This window comes from Columba livia, chromosome 5, assembly GCF_036013475.1.
Source record: "Columba livia isolate bColLiv1 breed racing homer chromosome 5, bColLiv1.pat.W.v2, whole genome shotgun sequence".
NCBI classification, from domain to species: domain Eukaryota; kingdom Metazoa; phylum Chordata; class Aves; order Columbiformes; family Columbidae; genus Columba; species Columba livia.
The window spans coordinates 40,746,436-40,771,470 of NC_088606.1; the positions used below are offsets into that span (position 1 = coordinate 40,746,436).

Below are 25,035 nucleotides of genomic sequence, written 5' to 3' on the forward strand. Positions count from 1 at the left end.
AAGAGATTAAAAACTGAGCACTCTATAGTCGCCTTAAGGTAAAAGGTATCAGTGCAGTTGTTAGCATTGAGCTTCCTACTGCACAACCCAGCTAAGTATTTCAGGAAGGAATATTTCTTTTCGGGATGTGACACAAAACAACCACCTCTGGAGGTTTTAATCCCACAGCAAATGCTATGGGACTCAACAGTGTCTTCTCTGCCCCTGGGGGTTTTGCTGCCTTGGAGAGCAGGATTTTTGCTTCAGTTTGAAGTTACCTGCTAGTTTTCATTTGATTGAAGTACCTTCAACCAGGGCCTGTAACAGATCCAAGAGCTGTTTTCAGCAGGTAAAACAGTTTCCCACCCTGCACCTTTTTCTCCAAACTATAGATAACTCAAAAATCAATCCACGTTCCTTATCCTCTAATGCAAAGTCTAGGCCTGCGTGTGCATTGCATACCCAGTTTGCAGTCATGTCCTCAAAGCAGAGTGATAGCAGCACAGAGACTTTTGCACTGTCACAGGTCACTACAGCAAAGAACTCACCTTGGTCAAGCCTCATCTCATACAAGAAAGTCATATGCAAACCTTTTTGGACCCGCACACTGCTGAGCTGCCTGGCATAACTTCACTGCTACTATGATCCATGCCTGCTAGGTTCAGCTAGCACATGCTGGCCTGCACCTTCACCTGCTGGTCAAACATGCCCTGAGGGGGGCACAGAGGACGTAACCTTCACACACTCATGGGGATCCCCCAGCACATCAGCTTTTAGAATTGACCAGAGTGAGGTTTTAGCCCCTACATGTAACTGTATGACTGAAAACATGAGTGCGCTGAGGTCTACAAAACATTCAGCTAAAAAGGACCTTCAGACATAAGACCCAGCAGAAATTGAAATTAAAGACTGAGAAAAAGATGTCAGGTTGAAGAAGTGTCTCACCATTGAGGGGATGGCTTATGGAACGAGACAGGTGCAGACAGGACGAGACAGGCCAGAAGCTGGACGTAAAGAAATGTGATGGGATCGTGAGGCGGTTCACAAAGACAGGAGACAGAAGGGGGAAGATAAGAGATGGGTATCCATGCACACCTGAGATCTGTGCTGAGGCAGTTAAAGATGTAGGAGACCTCGACCTGATGGGGTCTAGTGGGCAAAGTCCGGGCTGGTTGTCTAGCACACAGGCGATGCCGGTGATCCTCTCCCTGCACCTTGGCAGTGTGCCCTCTGGAGACCTTAGGTGCCAGCCCTCTGACAACTCCCTCAGTTTTGGATTAGTGTCTGGCTCATCTTGGCAACTTGTCCGTGAGACTGGGCTCTCCACTGAGCTCTCCTTAGCAAGTCCTGTTGGGATCTCTCTGCCAGGAACCAGAGACCCAGCAGTTTGATTCTCCCTCTTGGAGCTTCGGACCTCAGGAAAAGAGGGTTTCTTTTTACAGGCCCCAGCAGATGACTGCGGAGACTGTGGCTCGAGCGGCATTTTTGGTTTGGTAGTGGGTGAGAAGGAAGCCAGTGTGGGTCTATCAGGCAATGGCTTGGGAATGTCAAGAATCAGATGTGCTCGGTTTGATGATGCCAACTTGCTGTGGAAGGACTTGGGAGATGAGCAGTTTACAACTGGCTGAAGTGCTGGTTTCACGGGAACATTTTCTTTCACTGGTAGCTTAATTTTCTCAGCATCTGCTGTGGAACTAAACTGTGCCTTCTCTGCCACTGGAGGGCTAGTCCTCCCATCAGTCAACATTTCAGTGGAGTAACCAAGGTACAGATTTTCCCCTACAGATACGCTCCTTGACATCTTAGCTCGGAAGCTAGTTGTGGGGTTCATGTAGGACTTTGGTTTTGCAGCCCTTACATCTTTGGCCAGCAGAGCACCAGATCCATCCATCTTCAACATACTGGCTGATAATGCTCTACCATTGTTCGGTCTGGGATCCTTCTCAACCACCATAAGAGTCTGAGAATGCTGCTTCACAGAGCATATCACTCCAGGACCCTTATCTGTGAAAATTAAACAGACAGACACACAAAAATAGACAAGAGCCTGCACTGAATTCCAAAATCAGAAAGTAACAGAGCTGCTCCAGCCTATATGCCTCAGCTCAGCCCCTGGGAGAGGTGTACAGAACCATTACTTCAGGTTAATATCACCAAGCCTCAACAGTTTTCTTTTTCACCATTCCCTCATCTTGCTCACACACTGCTGCTTACCCAATAAGACTTTAAGTTCTTAAAGTGTATGGCCAGAACACCTCAGATCAGTGTAACTGTTAACTGAAAGACCAGAGGAAATGGGCAAAAAATTATTTATGGTGTTCTGGTGATAAGGTTTATTTTTTTAAAAAAACAAACCAAGTGCTTATTGATGGTTCATGAGTTGATTGTCTTGAAAAGTGGAGTTCTTTCACAGACAGTGCATGGATACAGTAAGCTCCCTCTCACTGCCCCCACCCTTTTCGTCCTTCTCCCCTTCCCACCCTGGGGATCTTCAGTCTTGGCCTGGTGTAATCACCCACAGCAAGCGAGAATTTATTTGCAAATAGTTCATTTCACCCTTGGCATTGCTCCTCGCACAGCTGCCAGAGAAATATCAGAGACTGATAATTAGGAGACCAGCATCTGCATTACAAAATAAAAATATTTTCCCTTGACAGGCTAAGGGTTAGAAGACACACAAAGCCTGTAGCTCAGAACACAGAAAAACATAAGCTCAATTTAAATCTCTGCTCAAGCTCAAATCTCCTCATTTCATTCTCAGGTTTATACTCTCATTCCAACCTGCGTCCTTACCGTCATGAACAAGGTCGTGAACTGACTGGGCCTTTCTCATCACTGCATTCACAGGGCCTTCTGGAAAGGATGCAATAACCCGTCCAGGAGCCATACCAGCTCTGCTGGCCTCCAAAGCTGATCTGCGTTTTTTCTGGACATAAACAGCCCGATTTGAATTCACACTCTCCAGGAGCTGGCTGTTCTCCAGTGCATCACCAGGATGGCTGCTGCCATTTTTCAACAGATCTGGTGTAAAACAACTGGTCTGGGTTGGCGGCTCAACTGACTTTGAATCCAGGATCAGATTTGACGAAGAGAGAGACAATCGTCTAGAGAACATGATAAAGAAATCCTGGTTAAAACAAATATGTTGTCATGGACAAAGAGGCACATGCATTAAGCCAGTTTCTGAAGCGTAGACAGCCCTTCCCTATCTGGATTTTTTCAAGTCAACAACGCCCTAGGCTGTTACCACTTCACTGGTCTTCAGGCATTTGACTCTAGGTTGTGTGATCACAAGTAGCACTGGGTCACTGTTTCCAGGGGGGACACTGTAAGAGGTGAAGGCAAAAGAGAAGGAAAAATTCTAGGCAGAGGGAAGACTGGGCAAAGTCAGGTCAGGTCTTTTCTCTCAGCTCATCTTGCTAACAATGAAATCTTGTCCATTCTAATATACCCTAAGAGAAAGTAATTATACTTTCCTAACATTATGAAAGCATACTAAACTAGGAAGAGGTGATCAGCATCTTCAAGAGGAAAACCTAATTTCCTCTTCCTCTTCAGAGAAGCACAGTGGGCTTGCCTTGGGGAAAGGAGGCAACTTTCAATCTTGCATGTTTGAACAGATGAACAGATTAAAATTCCAGAGGTTCCCATAATCTAAAGTTACCTCTCATTACATCTCTAGAGCACCAGTGATTTTCCTCAATCACCATTGCAGCTCCCAGAAGCTGACACAATAGCTAACCACTGGCTTTCTTCCCCAATATACAATCCCAATGCGAGTCAGACTAAGAGGCACTCCTGACAGCAGCAACAGCAGCTGAATACAGGAATAACAGAAAAATGTCCCTAACATGGTGAATGTAGACACAGCTGGTAAACCATAGAAGATGTACCCAAATCTGCTGAGTCCTATACAATGAAATTAATTTAAGCTGAAATTTCAGGTTGTCATTTTAGAGGAATACAGGAGTATTTGTTTGTCTTAAACATTTATGAACTGAAATCAACAAAAGTATTTACCCCATTTTTTGTTCCTTTGTTTTGTTGGTTTTGTTTTGGTTTTGTTTGGTTTTTGTTTTATTTTTTAAACAACAAGGGAAACAGCTTGGAGAGGCCTTTTGGGGTACTTTAGAATTGAAGGTTTTTTGGAAGAATAATGTCCCTTTGGGGCTTTGTATGAGACACCAGAGCACCCTGTGAAGGCACAGGACTGAGAAATGAATCTCAGTAAAAAAGGGCTGTAAAACAAAGGAAAAGTTGACAAGCCTACTTTAATTGTCCAAGCTGAATGAAATGCAAAAGAATAAACAGCGCATAAACAGTGAAGAGTAAATTAGATTATTAGCAATTCCTCCAGCGTAATCAATCAAGCATTAATCACGAAACAATTAAACACATTGTTGAAAGAGGAAAAAGAACAAAATAACAGCGTTGCTTTAGGAAGAAACAGAACAGCTAAAGTGGCATGGGATGGCCTGCCCAGATCACAAGGGTCTGCAACCAGCCCGCCAGGTGCTGTGCTATGCTGAGGCACACCGAGGCCATAGGGTTTGCTCAACTATTTTGACTCAGTGCCTAGCACAGGACCTACTCACACTAGTAAAAACAGGCAAAAATACTCAAAACAAGCAGAGCCATACCTGAGAGCCGGGGACTGGGAAAGAAAGCGAGAGGAAATGCTGAGGCTTTCAGTTCTTTCCAGACTCCTACATGAGCCACCTACAAATTTTGTTTAAAGGGGAGAGAGAAAGGGAGCAGTTTAGTTACAGAACAAACATTCTGACACATACATTTTCTTATTATGGAGACTATCAAATGTCCCCCCCCCCATATCCAAGAGAATTTGTTTGAGCTAAAACCACAGAGAATGAAATTATTTCATTGGCTTTGCCTCTTCTGTTCTACTTAGATTACTGTGCCTTAAACTGCTACTCTCCCTAAGGGTATGCCTCCTCCTTTTTCTCTTCTCTTTGTGTCCTATCCTGCCTGTAGGACTGTGAGACACTGGCATCAAGCAGAAAACAAATCAATCAAAGAAACAAACAAACAAAAAAAAAAACCCGGACAACTCACATAGATATTGCTGCCTGCAACCATTATCAATTCTAGAAAGATACGCTTTGTTCTGGAGTCGGTCGATAAAGACTAACCAGCTCCCTTGCCACTCTGATGTCTCCTCTTATTCTCTCCCTCCACCCAGCATTTCAGCCTTTTCTTTTCTTTTGTGACATTTGTTATGCCTTAATATACCACTAGAGGCCACTACATGTCCCCTATGGCGGGGTGGTGGTGGTGAACACACAGTTAATATCTTAACGTACAACGGGAAAGATTAGTCCGGGAACAAGAAACGGCTCTTCAGGATTCCAGGGCCAATACTTAACCCACACTGACACAGACCCCACTCTCATGCACACAGACTGATGAAGTTCACAGATGTCACTGCTCTTTAGGCCTCTCTACATTGGTTCCCCATTTTTGCCCCCTCATACACAGACCCCCACGAAAGCCTACCAGCCTGGTTTGATTTATACAGGGGAATCTGGAGTGATCTCGCAACACCCTTCAGTGAACAGACAGCTGTACCTTTTCCATCAGTGCTGCCCAGGGTCCCAAAATGCTGTTTGAGGAACTTCTCTTGATCAGGTATCTGGGGGATTTCTCCCTCTGGCATGCTAGTACCCATGTCCTCCTCTCCTTCCTCTCCCTCCAAGTCTGAGATGCCATCCACACTTAGAGGCTCGGTGCTTTCAGAATCTGTGAAAAGGAAAAAAAAAACACAAACAAAAACAAAAACCCAATCTTGTAATAGCATAATAACAGTAACATTAGTCAGGTTAAAAAAAAAGATACTCAACAAATATACTAAATTGAACCTAGAATGTTAAAGCAGAAGTCAGTCAGCATTAAATGTAATTCTCTAATCAAATATATACCACAAACAGCACAGCCTGTGGGATAATCAGTCCTAAACCTGCCTCCTCACATAGCAAGGTACAAGAATGCCACAGGTGCACAAGGAAAATGCACTTTAACCAACTCCTCCTCCTACAGTGGCTTCACTGAAGCGCCTGTTCAAATGTGCCAGTGTCTTTACAGCAATACCAGCACGACTAATAGAGCAACCTCAGTTCAGCTCATGAAGAGGACAAAGATCAGGACAGCAACTGATACACATGGCACAGAACAACCCCGCCAAGTTCCTGCCACGTTCCACATCACATATATTTACAATGTCTTTGCATCTTACCTTCATTTGGTTGGTCTGGGCTGGACAGACGACTGCTGCTGTAATCTACAGAGCAGGCACTGTCAGGACTGTGTTTGTCTGGGCATCCATTACTGTGATAACCTCTACTGAGCTTCCCGTGGGACAACGCTTTTACCTGGAACTCACTACAAGAGAGACAGGAAAGATACAGCACTAGAAGAGATATTTGGTTTACATGTAAAGCAGCACGTATAACTTTAATAAGGCCTTACCTGTGTTAGTAACATCTTTGATTACAAAAACAAGGCTTTAAAGAGAAAAATAAGTCGATTTCTCTCATCATTATACAGTACATGTTTTGCATTTCATTAAGCTTGGACAGTGAAGTCTCAAGGGGACTGTTTGACCTTCTGGGCACCGTCAGTTTCCCATGATCACCAGGCCCCAGCACAGCGCTGCCCTGCCTTGATTGCCAGCACTGGTGAGGAATAGACGCAATGATCTACATAAGGAAAAAGGACTAAAACCAGGCCTATACCTGCAAAACAGGAACTTCCGTATGCCACAGATTTGAGACCTAATATAGTAATTTTTCCATGTTTATGACCTGCTTCTTTGGGCAACTTCTGTGTTGCAAGGTAGAGAAGATTCTGGGTTTGAGCAAGACTAATTTACTGAAGAACATCATATAAAAATACAATATTGTGGGACAGGGTTCCCAATTCCTGTGGTGATTTCCCGAGTCTTATTTTGTCAAATGACATCAATACTGTTCTTTTGGCTGATGCCTGAGGACTTCAGTTTTCCACTTTATGAAATTCTTTGGTTTCAGCTGTACTCCAAGGCAGGATGCTAAAGTCACTCAATGGAACCGAACAGCAATTACCTCTGGTAGCTTGCAAACTGCATACTTCAAGATGTGTCCAGTCTGTATTCAACATCACACCAGAGGGCCTCCCTTTCTTATATGACGGAGCAGCACATGGGTCTGCTCTGTCCAAATGTTATTATAATAAAAATGTAAATAAAGAGAAACTGGGAGAAACCTAGCAGCTTCAACTGCAAAATCTTGGCATGTGCTCTTGGATAAAAGCCTGTCTAAAGCTATCAGCCCACTCTTTATAACAGAGCAGGAGCAGACAGGGGAAATTAAACAGCTATTAACATCAGGTTAGGAGGGGAAGGGAAGAATAAAATTCAGGGAAGGAAAAAAAAAGGAGCACAGAACGCAACAGAAAATTAAGTGAGGTAAAACCAAACAAGATGAAACAGCACTGTCTACAGTGTCCTTTTCAATTCCAGCTATGTTATGCAAGCCATTCTGTTTCCCACAATGGGGTCATCACATACTATGTTTGTTAAATTCTTGCCAAATTAGGTTTGAAATTGTCACAAATAATAGTGTCCTGTCACTTCTCCTGGGCAGACATTTCACTGCTACATATAAATCACTGTTGGGTGGTTTTCCAGCTTCCAAGTTTTCCTTTGTTTCTTTCAATCCAGATAAGGGAGAAAGCAAAAAGGCTGCTCTGAAGTTGTTTATTCAACAAAAAACCCTGGAGGAGGCTGCTAATGTGCAGTTTCCTCCAAGGAAAGATTATTTTAATGATGCCTTCTTAGTTGCAGATTCCTTTAGCATCAGGCTGGCATAAAACTCTCAACTAAGCATGCCTGCCATCAGGAAGTCAACTCAGATGAGTTACCATACAAGCTGCAAGCAAACTAAACCAGAAACATTTAAGCCGTGCACAGCAGAGAGCATATTTTTAACCTGCTAGGGTCTGTGGGTTGGATTTCATCTTGCTCAGGGTAGATTACACACTCCTCACTCTCAGAAGGTTCCAGTTCCTGAGAGAAAATCCCCTCTTCACAAGACACAAGCCGAATCACTTGAGGTCGCACACAAGACCTGTTATCTTGGGAAGGTAATGAGCTGCCAACCTGGTTTTTAAAAAAATAAATAAAAAATTAAAATTAAAAAAGAGAGAGAGATAATATCAGATATTGTCAGTGTTTTACTTCAAGCCAGCACGTGCTGTGCAGAGCTATAAAGTACGCATTGCAGAACGGAACACAATCCAAAATCTGAGATCAGAAAACACAGCACTCCTATATCTTTCCTGTTCCTTATCTACTAGACTTGACAGACTACTGCTACAGTTTCCTACTTGCAATCTCAAAAAATTCTCTGGTAAAGTACTGGATTCCCTATCCCCCTTTGACCACACAACAGAAGTGTAAGCCACATGGCAGTGGGTTCTTCCATTACCTTTTACAGACTCATCAGACATAGTTCATAGAAACCTGTGGGTCACAGCTGAAAAAAACTGCACACAGTGAGTCTAATCCTGTCTTCAGTCATGCTGTTAATAAAGGTAGGAAAAACTCTAATGAAGTTAGATAGCAGGTTAGACTGCTACTGGAAAACAGTCATTAGCCTTGAGGCATAAGCATGCATTACTTGCTGTGACCCATCGATACTGAGATCTTGAATATATTTTACAGAGAACTTAATGATCTAGCACAGGCCACAAATGAGGGTGTCATATGAGCCACATTTCAGTGACTACTGAAGTCAAGAAACTGCACCCCAGCAGCTAACAGGTAATCAAGTACACAGCTGTCATTCCAAGATCAGCTTCTCAGCTTGTTTTTGCCATAAATAATCAAAGACCTAAAAGAAAACACGAGGCGTTCCTCTGTCATTGGAACGAAACCTTGATCCCATATGAGCTCTGCTACAAGATGGCAGACAAGCCAGAGTCACACATCACGGGAGTACTAGCTATAAAAAGTTACCTAAACAGGTTTCTCAGAAGGCATTTAAAGCCACCTCTAAAGAAGTAAAGAGTGGCATCAGGTAGTAATAACTATACGTAATAATAAATAGAGGCAGGGCAGATACACGCAGAGTAGATTCATCTCCTAGAGTAGGAATGCCCTTACTTTGTTGATGTGCACAGGAAGATCTGCCTGTTCTTCTCTGTCATCCCCATTGCTGTTCTGAGACAGCGAGTCTCGACTCGGAGAACGGGAAACAGAGAAAGACTCCAACTGACGCAAGTCAAGCATGGATTTTACAGTCATCTCTATGTTGCTGGTTGGCTGGGACCAGCGCCCGCGTTGCCGGGGCATCTTGCTCATTGGTGCCTCTGAGTGCTGGATCGCTGCTATCTCTTTGGCCTGAAGAAAATTGAAAGAAAGACAGTCTTAGAGACCGAGTTCTGCTGATAGAAAAAGAGGAGAGAAAACAAAAGACCCATAGAAAACCACAATTATATCCATCTCCATAAAAGCCCTAAAGCTGTCAGTGAGACAGATTAATATTCCTCCCTTAATCATAAAGATGTCAAGTAAAGCTGATACTGTTGTTGCTGCTTCTTGTATAAGTGGACATTTAGAGGCCTCGCTCAGATCCAAATATATGATCAGTTTCAGTACTATGTGACATTCAGGGCAGAAATGAAGGAGCAAAGATACTGATGTAAAAATCCCAAGAGAAACTGTCTCTTTACTAGGCTGTATTTTGCCATCCCCAAATTGTTTTTCAGAGAGGCCTCTCAATGGTTTCCCACCACAGTTGCACCTTTCCCACCAGTGAGAACAAAGTTATAATCTCCACAGGAACTTATTTTCAAGTTTCCCTATGACAAGAAATACAGTTTGAAGGTTTAGCAACTCACCCTCCTCATTTCCCAGTGGGAAAGGCTTCTTGAGAGTGTAAGGTCTGGATCTGGAAAAGGAAAAAGATATATACCTAGTTGACCTCTTTGGCCAGCAGCCCACCTTCTCAAAGCCCCCTTACCACATCTTTCCTCAAAGGCAGCATGCCTACACCTCTTGAACCAGCAGACCACTGCCAACACATGCTTTCCCACAGACTACCAAACCATTGTATTGAAATGTTAATGGAGAGGTACTGCTTTAAATAAGATTTTCACTGACTTGGCAGACCCACTGCAGAACACTTGCCACAGTGCAGTGGCCCACCAAAGGGTTGGGAAAAGACCCTGCTCCAATACACTGTAGCATCTGTGGTAAAAATATCTCAAATTAGTAATGGTAATCTCTAAGTTTTACCAGACATCTCTAGAATCCTCCGTGAGATCTCTTTTGGCTTCTGTGGACTTCTAATAGCTTGTAGATCTAAGCTCAGGACACTAATTCAAAACTTGTTTGGCCAGTTGGAACTAGAAGAAACTTGACAATTTAACAACTGAATTTCTAATCACAGAACTCTGAAATGTACCCCTCTTCAGACACCAGAATGGGCAACCCCACATTAGCCATTGGCTTTGATCCCTCTGTTTCTGTCTTGGTCTTTCTGCCCATATCTTGTCATCCCTAAGCCAGCAACTCTCATCTTCTCCCCACTTCACATTCCTTGCCATTTTTCTTCATCTCTGCCCATGGCCATCTCCCATTTATACCTGAGTCTCTCTCAGTGTTGCAGGTGGACTGAATACGGAAAGACTGCAGCCCACGTAATTCATCTTCATCATTCCCTTCATCTTCACCATCCTTGTCGCTGTCTGATGAAAGTGCAGGCACAGAAGACAGGGCAGAGATAGACTCATGCCTGAAAGGCAGGAATTGGAAGGAGTATTATGGTCTGTCTCAAGAACTGCCCACCATTTCAACCCCTACACCAGGCAGTTCTCCACCTTATCTCCATTCACACTCCGCATGTGCTCAACTCTCCTTCCTCTAGCAAAACCCATCTCTGAGAAAGAGGGCAAGTTCAACCCTGCACAGAGGTGTGCAGAGTGTCCCACAGCAATTGTCTCAGATGTGTGGAAGGATGACAGAAATCAGAATAGAAGTAAATGAGTCTGAGAAAGTCAAGTGGAGTGAAACTTGGCCTTCCATTTCAGACTGTCAATTCATATGGTCAAGATTGTACAGCATATTTGAAAGGCAAATATTTTTCCCACCTTTAAGCATTTCCTCTCTGGAACTGTTTTACACATCAAAAATGTCACAGAGATACTGCCTGTTTGACAGCAACTGGGTATATGGCAAATTATCACAGAAGAGACAGGTTCACATCAAGGATTGCACCACACAGAACCTGCAGGCACAGCCCACTCACCATCAGAGCACTGTGCTGCCTTTTTTAGCCTTCAGCCGCAAGGAAAAATGTAAAACCTATTTGGGGCAGATCTTTAATCAAAGTAGATCAGACAGGTGTTCCCACACAGACCTTAGAGGCACTCCTAGCATATAATTCCCCAATGCTAATCAAAGACACTTACTAACACCAAACTCTGTCTTCCCTCTCTCTTCCCCTTCTTAACCCCTTACCCCTTCAGTCAACAGAACCAAATGAATTAACTCCCTTTGGACAATAATTGAACAAATGAGGAATCCCTAACAAACACATTTGAGTAGTTCCCACACCATGGCCTTGAGCTAGAGTGCCAAACTCATCATTAGTGACATTTATAGGATATCGCTGGTGGGTGCTGAGTGCCAAGCATTATTCATGAAATAAAAATAGCTCATCCATCAAATACAGCCTGGCCAGGAACCAACTTCTCCTGCAGCTGACAGATAGCAAGCAGTATTCAAACGTGGTAAGAAGTAGTTAAGGTATCTTAATATTTTCTCTTTCCATACAGTGGCAGAACATTAATTTCCATTCCGTCAGGGGTGGCTGAGCAATAACTACCCAACCGTTTCAGATGAGCTTGGAGGTCTTCTGGCAGAAAGAAGAGTGAAACTGGCTGTAGTCTGCAGAGTCCTCCAGTGAAAGAGTTTCATGTTGGCTCATCTACTTATGACATTTGTCAGCCTCTTCCTCTTTTCTACTGTCCATCTTGTCACTCTCAGGTCCTTGTGCCTAAGCAGGGGAAGCCCAACAAAGTTCAAGCACCACCGTATGTTTGATGTTATGCCATGTTTCATCCTATGAGGTATATTACATTCATTTACAGTAGGCCATATTAACTTTGTATTGGTAACTTTGATAGCATAGCTTTTGCTTGTATTCATCATGGTTGTTTGAGGAGTTTATTAAGGAAGAAGGGTTGGATTATTAAACATTTTAACATCTAACCGGCTGAATACCTCACTATGATCAAGTGATAGGGCAAGGTTAAGTGTTTAGTAAACTCCTGCATGTACTGTCATAGATGTAAATGGAGAAGAGAGGTTTGCTGTCAGTGTGGTTTATGTTACAAATAGAAAGATGGCTTTCTAGCTGTCAGATGGTGACTGACAAAATCAGCAATATCCTCAAAGGAGCTGAGTAAAAGAGTGCAAAACATATTTTGGAAGTTGGATGGATGTTTCTTCATACCTCACAGGAAGTGCCAAAAAACTTATGAAGTCACACACGTCTGATACAAGTGTAAGTTATCTTGCATTATCGCAGCAAAAACCCAGGCCCCGCTTCCACATCCTCCTTTATATAACTCAAATATGCTTTTCAAACTCAGCCCTCTGACCTGATGGGAGATAACTGAATGGGGTTTTCAAAAGGATCTTGGGCCCCCTGACTTGAAACTTATGAAAATGAAACCTCAGTTCACAATGTCTTGAGTGTTTTAGCTGTTCTTCTTAGCCAAGTCAATCCCTCAATTCAGGGTTTACTACTTTCTCCTTTTCCTGCCTGCCTCTGTGCACTTCGGATTTTATTCCAAACCCCTCTGTTGCTCACATCTCTCCAACACTCTTCCTCAGTTCTTGTTCCTGCTTAGATGGTCAGAGCAATGTAGGGTGAGGTTTCAAGCATGGAAGCTGCTTCCAAATAAGCACCACACAAGAGCATTCTGAAAGCGAAGGAACAAGACTTCTCAGTTTTGCTGAATTCCTGCTAAGAGTACATACAGCCAAACCTCAGCAAAGCAGCATTATACCAGAATGAATGTTTCAGAGTAGCTATTCCAGAATAGCATGTACAGACATGCCCAGTTCTCATGATACAAGTGACTCAGAGCAAAGATTTTAACTGTCATTTCTCATATTCTTCCTTTGCTGAGGAATATGTCCCACACCTGGGTCTTGCTCTGCACAGATGGGGAGAGCCTGTTGCACTTCAGCTTCCAGTTTCTGGAGGGTCTGCCAGTACAGGGCCAATGGCAGGGAAGGACCTTCGGTTAGAAAATCTTCAGGACACATATATAGACTTAAAAAAAAGCGCCACATGTCTTTATGGCATTCTAGTTTTAAGACGTCTGATATTAGGTACTCTGTATTCTTCTGCATGTCCTTAGTTCAGACCTTCTTTCTTTTCTTAAAACAAAACAGGCAAGGATGGCAACTATCCATTTAAAGAGGTATGTTGTCAGCATTGCCACTCTGATCTTGTGCTCCTTAAATCCTCAGGGGCCTATTTATGAAACTGTAACATCCTATGTGGTAGGGAACACTAACAGATTGCCTCCCCCCAGCTCCTCAAATGCCTAAGGGTTTTAAAAAGAAAGTTACCCTACTTTTCCTTACAGAAAGATCACAGTGCTGCTGACTTCAGAGTTTCCCTGGTGTTATAATTGCAGGAGTTCAGCACAGACTCAGGCATCACTTCTGACCTAGCATCAAAAGCCTGCCCCATTCTGAGCCCTGACAACTGCACAGCTTTCCTGGGCTGGACCAAAGCTTCACTGAGAATTTGATAACAAGTTATCCTTTCCAAATATATCTGAGGGTACACAGTACTTCTTCAGCATACATATATTAGTTTTAGACAATTTAATTTGGATAACATTTCTATCTCCTGCTATTTATACTAGAGCTTCAATGGAACTTACAGAAAAAGAGACTTTTAAAATTAAAAAATATAAATGCTCAGCTAAAACATGATTATAAGCCCTGCAAACATTCCACAGTAAAATTAATTTAAAACTTCCCTTCCAAAATTTTGAGACAAGCTTTTCTAAACAATAAATGCATACTTGGATCAAAATCAAAACTATTAAAAGACCTTTACATAGTTCTTTCTCTGCAAATACAAATGCCTCAAAACCAAAATGTACCAGAAATATCGGTTGAGTACAAGTTCTATTATCCCAAACAATCAAAGCTCCTCATGTTCGTGATCTGTGATTACTGCAACCAGAGGCAGAACCAAAAGGCTCTCAGGTGCACTATGGAGAATTGTGGGTCATATAGATCAGATCAGATCAGTTACAAAACAACCCAATGTCCCATAAAGGTGAGTCACAGAAATCCTTCAGAGGAGAAACTTCAATCTCTCTAGAAGTTTTTGGAGGGTCTGAAAACACTGGGACTCCAGTTTGGAGAGAAGGCTGAGCAGAGAAAGGTTATTATAGAGATTTACAAAACCATGGGGACTACAGATAGCTGGATGCAGAAATACAGCACACCGAACTAATAATAATCTCAAACAGTGAGTTTTCAATGAAACTAGGAGGAGTGTTGTTTAATAGAGACCAAAAAAGCCCTTCGCACAGAGAGCAGTGAACTCCTGGAACTTGTCACCATAGGAGACTGGAGAGGCAGACAATATTACAAAGTTCAAAATTATTTATACAAATTCAGTGAACAGGGTTCATGACCAAATACTCAAGGGACCAGGCAGAGATGTACCTCCCAACATATCCGATACAACAATTGAGCATGAGGCAAATGGACCGCAGAGGTCATACAGCAAGGCTCACACAGTGTCCTACCAAATAGCATCTTGCATTGCCACTGTCACAGGCAGAAAACTGAGCTTCACGGAGCACTGGTTTGACCAATAATGGCATTTTTACACACCAGATGTTATTCACCTGGGCCAATCCCTGCCGTGCTAGTCACACCTGTTTAGAGACAACACCATCACAAATTGGAAATCTTCATCTCCCCACTGCCTCCTCAGTTCAGTTTTGTTTTCCCAATATTACTTAGATTATTTATCTCATCATACATTCATGCTGTGAAACTTGGAGAATGCATTACTACCCACACAACATTCTATCAATACCATTCTAGAGAATATATCATAGAACAAACAACATATCATCAGGCAGGGACCCTTCTTATACTACTGTGAGTCCTTTTGAGATAACAGTTTTAAACCACAAGTTGCAAGCCCAGTCTCCACTGCAACCGACACAGGCAGACTTTGAAAACACAACCAGAAAAGGCACAGGGCATCTAGAAAACCAATCTTACTCAAGTTCATTAGTTTTTCTTCTCCCACCTCAGTAATGCTGGTCCAATAGGCTCTTGCTCCATTTTCAGTCCCAATCCAAAATGCTCTGGAGTTATGGCTTTACTGATCTCCAGTGACCACAGCAGTCGACCAAAACTGAAAACAAGCTTTGAAAGCTGACCAAACAAGTAGATTCCAGGCTTGCAAAGAGGTTACCAAACAAGTTTAATAAAGTGCTGGGCTTGGCACGGCACTAACACCGCCCTTCAGCAAGCGTCTGTGACGGAAACAAGTATCACCTCATGCGGAAGAGGACTGGGATTATCTGTCACAGGCTGAGCCCCGGTAGGGTAAGGCTGCAGCTGCTGGAATATGGAGAGTCTGCTATAAAAAGCACATTACTTGACAACTCCAGAATTCTGGCTAGAAAAAAAGACTTCCTGAGTTCTCCCATCATTGTTACCAAAAGCACTTACTAGACAAGACTCGTTTCAAGAATACGCAGATCAAGATTTTCCCAAATTTAACTATGTAGACGGACTCGTTTCAACATTGCTTGCTCCCAAAGGGAGTGGGAAGGTCCCTGTGATACTCTGACAAGCAGCATGGTAAGTCCTCCAATGCATTGGCACTTTTACATCCAGAACTCAATATGTAGTCATGCAGAAGAGGAAAATTGTGGGACATAGCATCAAAAAATCTGTGTTTATAATTTTTTTTCCCTGCTTTGATCCCATATGAGCTCAGTCAGGACACTCTCCTGCATTGCTTACAGTCAAATTAGTCTCAGCTACTTATTGACTACAGAGAAACCAAATACATTACACTAATAATCCATAATCCCCTGTCACTCTTGTTGTGTTTAAAAACAGGGTCTGTGTTTAAGCACCACTTTTTGAAGAAAGGTCACCAGATAAATTTAGACCTATTCAGTTTGTAGGCTGTGGTAGTTTGTTCTTAGGTACATTGTTTACCGAGGAAAAAATAATAATGTGATTTAGCTGCCAAGAACTTTTCCCATGGAAATTATTTTTATATTTATTATTTATATTATAATTATTTTTAGGTGACCTTTTTCAAAGCCTCCAGAAAATAGCTAACAAAGAAACAGCACAACTGTGGGGACTCTTTCCAAATTATGATCAACACGGCAAACTCATACAGCTCACAGGCATACATTGGTACTGACACCGCAGAAACAGCCTTTAAATTGCAGTCAGCCTAGGTCCAGAGAACTTTATTAGTGAAGCAGTAAGGCTTCCCTCGTGGGATGCTGTGTACCAGCCTCAGTATTGCTAGGTAAACTGCTCATTAAAGTTTCTGACCACATCATTAAACTAAATTAAGACACAAGGGGCATTGCATACACATTGCAATCAGTGAAGCAACACTAAGTACATCAATCTGGAAGACCACAGTCAGGCTTCTACATCCAAAGAACACAGGCACAAAAACCATGGCAAATCCAACAGAACAGTAAGAGAACTTTTGGAAGACACTACCAATGAAGACAGCAGAAACCTTACAGTCAAATCTCAGTGCCACACTTTCCACATTAAACCCTACAAAGCCAGCGACCTCTTCTCAGTCTACTCAGCTCACCTCATGAGTCCAGCTGTCTTGTGCAGTGGAGACTTCTCTGCCTGCTTCCCTCTCTGCTTCATGTCAGACAGTCGCTGCCGCATGTTGATGGTCATCTCTGAGCTCAGACGCCAGATGAAGATACAGCTAAAACAGGGAAAGGTGAGGCTGGAGTCAAGTTTCAGTTCAGTTTATTTATAGTATCAATTCCCACTGCAGAGGCAAACAAAAGCCCTTCTGTCTGTGGCAGGGAGAGACACACACAGAAACAGTTTCACAGAAACTCAATCCCATCACAAGCTCCACGACAAAAAGGTAAAACCTGCCTGGCAAAGACCGCCTGTGGGTGAGAGCAACTGTAGAGGTATTTGGCATTTGACCAGCTGCTGAAGAACATGCCATAACAAGTTCCTCCATGGTCAGCAAGATAAATGGAGCCTACAGATGTTCTTTGCATCCTCTAACAGCGGCTCAGCTGCAGCCTCTGATGGCAACAACTCCCACCAGCAAGGCCTTCCTAATGCCCACCATCCCATGGAGTCTCCCAGGTGTAATAATGGTTAAGTTTATGTGGTAGTAGTTTTTGCAGTCAGAGTGTTTCTAATATTCTACTTGGACTCCCTCCAGAAGCCTTCTAAGGAATTTGATTCAATCTGGTCAATGGATTCAATAACATTTAAGAGGGAAGCAAACAATGTGATCTCATTGGTCTCATTTTCTTCAGAAATCTGGCTTAAAACTTAATTAAAAAAAAAAAAAAATCTAAAAAGAACTTCCTCATCACATTAGAGAATATTGTATCTCATCTTCAGCTACTAGAAAGTAAAATGACCAGGACTTTCCTTGAAATTTAACCTCAGAGCTAACTAATTATTTCCATCTCATCCATCTTTCCTGTCTAGCTGGGTGTACCTACAGTGATGTAGAAACACAGGTGGTGCTTCTACTATCATTTACAAAATCCTGCACGCTACATTGGAATCCAAAGAAGATTTAACAGAGTTCTTCAAGACTCATCAGTGCCACCACACTCATGGGTAAAAACAATTCACCACAGAGTTTTCAATGAGGTGCTTTCCCATTCTGCTGGTTTGACTGAAAATGGGTTAATTTTCTTCATGCAGTTAAAAACCTTTCTTTTTCATAGCTAGCATGCTCATAATTTGGAGTTAGTTTGAGAAGCAGTAACACCCCAGCCACGTTAATGTTTCTAACTGCTCTGGTCTGAGAGCTAAGACCATTCTGAGCACTCTGCCCACAGGTGTGAAGCATCAAGGAACGGCAGCAAGGACAGGGCAGAGCTTGACTGACCTCCAGACTGACCAATAAGAGCATTCCATCCCACTAGCCTCATGCTAATTATTTAAGGAGAGTCAGGACCTTCCAGCTCTCTTTTTTTCCTCTCTGTCATTTCTCATTCTTGCTTGCTCTGGGGCATTTCAGTTGGGATGTTTAGTCTGGCCTGTTTCCATTTTGCAAAGGTCTCCGGGCTTTTTTGCCTTTTTCCTCTCTCTTCTCTCTTTGGATCGGCTGTTGAGGACTGGGGTATCACTTCCTGGGGCTGGCTGCTTAGTGTAGATGGAGATCATGGGGAATTGACTTGAGTATCTTTTATTTGTATTTTATATATTCATTTACTAGTAGTGTATTTGTATTTTATTATTTTATTAAACTGTGTTTATCACAATCCAAATTTCTCCCTTCCTTTTTGATTCTCTCCCCTACTTGGCGGGGAGGTGAGCGTGTGGCTATCACGGCTGTATTGGTAGCTTGGGTTAAACCATGACACCCATCTTCCTTGCCAGTGTGTGAAAACTCTTTTGGTCCGCCATTTTGAACAAAGGCCATGAACTTTGGTCTCCTTGACCTGAGGCAAATGCCGAAAGCACCAGGATCCTGAATACCTGCATCTTTTCCATTTTCTTCCTCTCATGAGAAGACATTTTAAAAGGTTTTATTTCTATGCCACCAGAAAAGAAAACAGAACCCCCACTTTGCAGTCTGTGGAGGTATTAACAAAAAACTAAAAATTCCCTTCTTGCCCCCAATGCCATTCCCTTTGTGACAAAGCCCAGGAGCGTCACTCCCAGCTACTGAAGTCACACACAGACGCTTCCCATCAACAGTGAACACGCTGTCACTCTCCTGCCCCAGCTTTTCAGCCAGGAAAGTGGTGAGGCACTGCATCTGGGGACAGCCAGCTGCTTCCCTTCAAGCAGCAGCTCTCTCAAATGTAACAGCAACCACAAGCTGCTGCTGAGAAAACACTGAAAAGAAGGAAATAAAATTCAGAAAGCAAATCTGGTTTGTTCATTTATCCCAGCCCCACAGCTATCAAACCTAGAGATAAGCAGCAAACAGTATGAACCTGTAAATACATTAACATTCAACACAAAGCTCTACAAAGGCATGATCCCACCTACCCCTTTTGCTGCTTTTTTTCTTGCAGTATTTTTCTCCCAGCCCTTGTGCCTTTTTCCATCTCCATTTCTCTTTATATTCTCAGCTTTATTCTTTGCATGTGCTGCTGTGCGTAAGCAGATGATATTCCCCGTTCTCCTTTGAAAAACATGCTTTCTACTCTCCCTACAGCAAAGTTCTTCATGAATCCCTTCCTCACTTCTCATCCACCTCCCTCTTCATGTAGTGAAGAAAATGACCCTTTCGCTTACAGAAATGGTCAACAAGAGAACACTCTAATAAATCACAAGGATCACTGGGGACCTAAAACCATTCATGTTTCTGGAATTTCTCAGAAATCAACAACAAAAGGACTCCTTTTCTGCAATGCTTCCCTTAATTTATTTATACACATGAAAGGTAAAGAAAGAGGAAAACCAAATTATCTACTTTTTACTGAAAGACAGAAATAACCAACTGATACAACTTCAGGTGATATATTGTATGTTCCGTAACAGCTCACGCTCTAAAACTCCTTCCATTTCCATTGTGGTTTATTAATTGAAAGAGAGAATCTGGGTTGCTCTGGCCTTGAAACAGCACTCCAGGAACCATCTTTCTCAAAGGAGAAACTTCATTCAGTTCAGCTGATTTAAGCATTCACGGATTCCAGGAGCAGTGGGTTCACTCACCTCTACAATCATCACACTAGGCATCTTTCTCCTTTTCCTCTTGGGCTCAGTCTGGTGATTACTTAAGCTTTTGGTGAGCTTATTCAGCTCACTAAATCAGCAGAAAACTCAGCTGGGGCAGGTGCTGATGTTGTGACCTGAATCAGCTTAATGAGGGGTCAACTGTACCACAGCTGAGTTAGATGAGTGGGGAAGAACAGACCACACAGACAGGAGCAAAGAGTGGGGACAGGCTTGTCCCTTTTGCTGCTAGACTGGCTCATTCACCTGGTGAAACCTCACCAACACGAGTACTACAAGACAAAGCTTTGGCACCATGGGTCAGAATATCACAAGATACATTACATTACAGACCTGAGGACTGGTAAGGAAACAGGCCACATTCCTGCCTCCTTTCCAGCAGGGAATAGTCCCTAAACTCAGAAAACCACAAAGGAAGCACTTCACACGGGAGCCTCATTCCCTGGAAGGATAATATAAGCTCTGTGAGCTTTGGCAACAGCACACATTTAGAATTTAGGAAGCTCTGATGTTTCTTTGGAATTAATAAAACATCCTGCATTAAAAATTAAATTGTACCGTCCTTCAGGACACACTTTAAATCCAGTGTGAGATGGCACGACCTGATATCATAAACAAGCAAGCCCTTCTTACCTGTCACCAGAAACAGAAATTAGATGTTTGCAGTCATTACTGAATTTCATCCCAGTTACAATCTCTGTGTGAAATAAAGCACAAGGGGGAAAAAAAAAAAGTTTTCCTGAATTATTCCAACGGGCAGAAAAGATCATTAGTCAAATAGCGTATCTGTGCTCAGAAACTCAAATTCTGATTAAGGCCATCACACTTCACAGATCAATATGTCCCAGTTACCATAACCATTTAACAAAGAATTTAGGCTTGACATGGAAATGGTGTCCCACAGCAAAATAAGCATGAAGAATGATGTCTCTTTTTTGCCTATAACAGAATAAGCCCTCCATGGTAGGAGCTGAGGGTATATAATAACAAAACTTAATATATACTGAAAAAACACAGACTAACTTATAGGCTATTAGAAAAACTGTGTAAACAAATACATGGCCTGACTGGCATGTGTGTGCTTGTGTTTTGCAATGCAAAATGAGGTCTGCAAAAAATTGAAATTGCAATGAAATGAGCTATTACACTTCATCCAACCATAACCTATTCCAAAATACCCACTGGGTAACCCCTTTGGTTGGGAGGAACCGTGAGAAAGCTTTGGCTAGTATCAGGCCCTGCTATATAGTCATCAGCAGAAAAAAATGCATCTCCAAGAAGTTTACATGCCTTACCTGAATGCCCATACATGGTTGCAACACACTCGCCAGAATAGAAATCAAAGATGGAGAGGTTCTTGTCAGAACAACTGGTTGCAATATAAAGACCAGAGGGATCTGTTTGGACCTGGTTTAGGAGATAAGAGAAGTGCAAAGACCTGGTGAGAAAGTCCTTCAAACTGCATGAAAATGCTCCAGAATACCCAAGACAGTCATAGCAGAGAAAAGAATAAAATGCAAGTAGCTTCCACAGGACTCCAATTGAGTACCAGGCTATCCAGCACCCCAGGACAAATCTCCAACCTGATTCAAGTGTTAAAACTATCTCCAAACCTATTCAGAGACTAAAGACATTAAATGCCTCCATGACTGTGAAGGTACCACCACCACCACCAATGGACAAACTTCTACCTCTTTTTCCTACCTCCTCTAAACTACTGAGGCCTTACTGTCTTCTGCCTTAAGATCAAAATAAAACAAAACCCCCACATGCCAAAACAACACCCCATCTATCCCCCCAAAAAAGTCAGAGCTGCCCAGTTAAGGGAAATATTAAAAGACTCCAATCTTGAGGAAAGAAACCAAAAAAGAACTCAACACTGCAGATAAATTGTCTTCTATAATGATGCTGTCAATCTCCAGCATTTGCACCTCCCATTTTTGGGTTGGATTTGTAGTTTTTGTTTGTTTGTTTTTCATATACAGCCATTTGTTGCTTTCTCTTTGATCCAATATTAAACTCCCTCCAAATGCCTCACTAGGTCTAAAGCAGCACTCCACAGCAAATACAGCTACTGTCACCAAACGTCCTGTTTCATCCTTTGTAGAACTTCAAGGAACTGAGAGTTGAAAATATCTGTCTTTTGAGAGAGATATGGTATTTAAATAACGGTAACTTTCTTGGTTATGTTTATTTTGTTGACATATTTTTTGCTTCACATGTCACTGTTTGGGTTCTACTTGTTAAACTACAATGTGTATTACAATCTCAGAACAACATACCAAGAAAATTTAAATTCCAGAGACAACCATAATTCCCTGGTTACATAATTGTCCTAAAAATGAACAAAGCAACATTAAAAATAATTGAGATTCCCCACTCGAGCTGCACATAAAAAAAAAAAAAACACCACACAAAGGATATTAAAAACAAAAATTCCAGCTCCCAGCAACATTTAATGGTTTGTGGTCTGAGAAAGATCTAATCAAGCACATGAGCTCACCAGCAATAAAGTGTAGCATCAATTTTTCGCTTTCATTACTCTGGCTTTTAAAAATACTTGTAGGAATTATAATAGGCAAAGAGAAAGAGAACTTGTATTTCTCTGTAAAACACAACAGGTGACACTGAACAAAGCTGTTTGCTTTCCTCTCCCTTTTTACCCAGTTATTTACACCCATCAATAATACTGCAGGTCTGTGCAGCTAAACAGATATATTTGTTTTAAAAAGTAGAAAAATTTTCAGTGAAAACAAATATGATGAAGAAGCTTGTTCGGCAACTGAACTTGAGAGATATTTTGGTTGTATTAAATGGTCTTCCCCCTTTAAAGACAAGAATGCAATTCTGCCACATCCCAGTGTGCTGGCATCACTCTTAATGCTGAATCTTGAATGCACCTGGTTTACCAGGGGAAGCCCAGGACAGTGACAGAAGCTGGCAGGCTGCCTTACCCCAAGGCCTGGGTGCACTCAGCAGGTGGGAAACACAAACAGACTCTCTCTAAGCAGTACTGGGCTTTGTCCAGTACTCCAAAATCTGAAGAATATGAGATTTTATGGGCAGATGTCATTTAATTTCGTCAACTCAAAGAATTTCACTTGTGCTCTGGCAACCACAAATTTCTCAAACTAATCAACTGGCAGCTCCACCTTAAAAGTCCTAACAAAAATAGTCAAGAAAGCCAGGATGAGCTTTCTGGAACAGAAAGTAAAAGATTAACATAAATGGACTAAATAAGCCCTTGACAGATACTGGTGCAGTTCTGCTGGCTTTTACAGCATGGGTCCATGCCTCACTTCAAAAACAGGACACAGAGAGAACTTATAGATCAACTTCCGCATTCATTGACTCTTTTCCTGTTTTATCCTGATGGAACCCAAATACATTACCAGCCCTTAAGGACGGAGGTAGGAGGAAGCAGCAGCAGCATAGGTGACAAAATATGGAACAAGCCAAAAAAAAAATAAAGTTACTGTGTTCAGATTTGTATTTCAACTTCCTAGCCCTGAGCAGCATTCAGAAAAGCTGGAAAAAAGGAAAAGGGAAGGAAGGAAGAAAGAAAACAGCTTACTTTGATGAGGGTGCCATCTTCACCTTGGGATCCCTTGTAAAGCTTCTTCTGCTTCCCACTGCTGATGTTAAAAACCCTGAGGGAGATGACATAAGACACCATTGCTCATTTTGCCCAGGTTGTCACCAGGATCCTTTTCTCTTTCTGCTCCTCATTCCACGTGAGAAACAAGGAACAAAGCCAAGCCACAGGAAGTGGAGAAATGACCTCTGTGAGCTATAACCACCAATCATTTAAATGGTTCAAGAAACAATCTTGTGGTTAACGTAGGGGTCCCAAGACTGGATGATATGATATCAAGCAGATTATCTGAATTAAAACTGAGGCTTGATTGTCAAGCTGACAATCAAAAACAAGTATAGCATCATGGCACTGAAGGAGAGGTTTAATGGGAGGGAGAAACAGTTACCATCATGCCTTGTAATAACGCTTATGTAGCGGGAACGGGCATTTGCATATATCCATAGTTTTCTGTCAGCGAGGGAAAAGGCAAGAGAAGGCAAGTTCAGCCTCACAGAGTGTGAGGTGAGGCTTCAAATCTGTCTGCAAATGCTGTGTAAAAGAACCGAAGAAGAATAACGATGGGGATGGGGCTGCCTTGGCCAACTCACTTATGACTGCCAAAATATTTCAAGACAAGCAGTAAACTAACCTGATGTTACGATCCTGGCATCCAATAGCTGCATATTTCCAGCTGGGGTCCACATCCATGTCATACAGAGTGGTCTTCCTAACAATGTGATGTGTTCGGGTAAACTGAACCCCTTCTCCTGTCTAAGTATGTGAGTAAAGACTGTGTCAAAATCAAGTAGTAAGCCCATTATTAAAAGCTTCTAAATACAGGTGAGTCCTCTCACACAACCAGCACAAACTAACCCTTTCCAATAACAAGGTCTGCTGGAAGCAGCTGGGACTGGAGGCACAATGAACTCCTCTCCAGCCCATACTCTTTCACCATTCCTCACATTAGCCCTGGCAGCAAAAGAAAAGCAGATATCCTAACAGTTCTGTACTTTGCATCTTGCTGAGAGAGGTCAGGCCAGGAGCAGCTGCATGCTTCACAAAACTAGTTCTCTGAACATAATCTCTTGCATTGAGTCAGTGGGAGACACTGAGGCTGAAACAGCAATGAGCTCAGACAGAAATTCTGATATGACTCTTTAAAGTAGCTCCTTTGTGGAGAGATTATTAAAAAAAAAAGTGCTCAAAAAGCTGTAATAAGGTTACCTTCTGCGCAGTGCGGAAATAGATGCTCTTGTCTGCCCCACAGCTTATCATTCGTACTTTCCCATCATTGGCTGGAACAAAAAAACAGGAGCTGATCAAAAGATACACACAAATACAAGGTGGAAGAAATGTTTCCATTTATTCCAGCATGTAGTCATCTGATATCAGTTAAAAGGAGTAAATCATTACAGAAAATAGCTTTCCAAAGAAATGCTGAGGACTTCAATCAAGAGAGGTTTTTTGAGTGGAG

At 42.3% G+C, this 25,035-nt stretch overlaps 1 protein-coding gene across 6 annotated transcripts in view; it reads right to left on the bottom strand.

The window, feature by feature from the left end:
• The window catches only part of MAPKBP1 (mitogen-activated protein kinase binding protein 1), a 103,530-nt gene that overhangs the window by 8,391 nt on the left and 70,104 nt on the right, over window positions 1–25,035 (bottom strand). For 2 of the 6 annotated variants that reach the window (XM_065064575.1, XM_065064574.1), the window contains 15 exons: window positions 24,786–24,856; window positions 24,211–24,332; window positions 23,559–23,634; window positions 21,280–21,391; window positions 20,618–20,681; window positions 16,893–17,018; window positions 10,621–10,769; window positions 9,874–9,923; window positions 9,137–9,373; window positions 7,962–8,131; window positions 6,230–6,375; window positions 5,566–5,736; window positions 4,620–4,698; window positions 2,773–3,083; window positions 1,075–1,983 (listed from right to left, as the gene is read on the bottom strand). In XM_065064575.1, the coding sequence (XP_064920647.1) occupies window positions 1,075–1,983; window positions 2,773–3,083; window positions 4,620–4,698; window positions 5,566–5,736; window positions 6,230–6,375; window positions 7,962–8,131; window positions 9,137–9,373; window positions 9,874–9,923; window positions 10,621–10,769; window positions 16,893–17,018; window positions 20,618–20,681; window positions 21,280–21,391; window positions 23,559–23,634; window positions 24,211–24,332; window positions 24,786–24,856 (2,793 nt within the window). Of the gene's footprint in view, window positions 1–257; window positions 298–924; window positions 1,984–2,772; window positions 3,084–4,619; window positions 4,699–5,565; window positions 5,737–6,229; window positions 6,376–7,961; window positions 8,132–9,136; window positions 9,374–9,873; window positions 9,924–10,620; window positions 10,770–16,892; window positions 17,019–20,617; window positions 20,682–21,279; window positions 21,392–23,558; window positions 23,635–24,210; window positions 24,333–24,785; window positions 24,857–25,035 lie in introns of all 6 variants that reach the window. The other 4 variants (XM_065064576.1, XM_065064573.1, XM_065064578.1 and 1 more) reach the window with 4 other exon arrangements.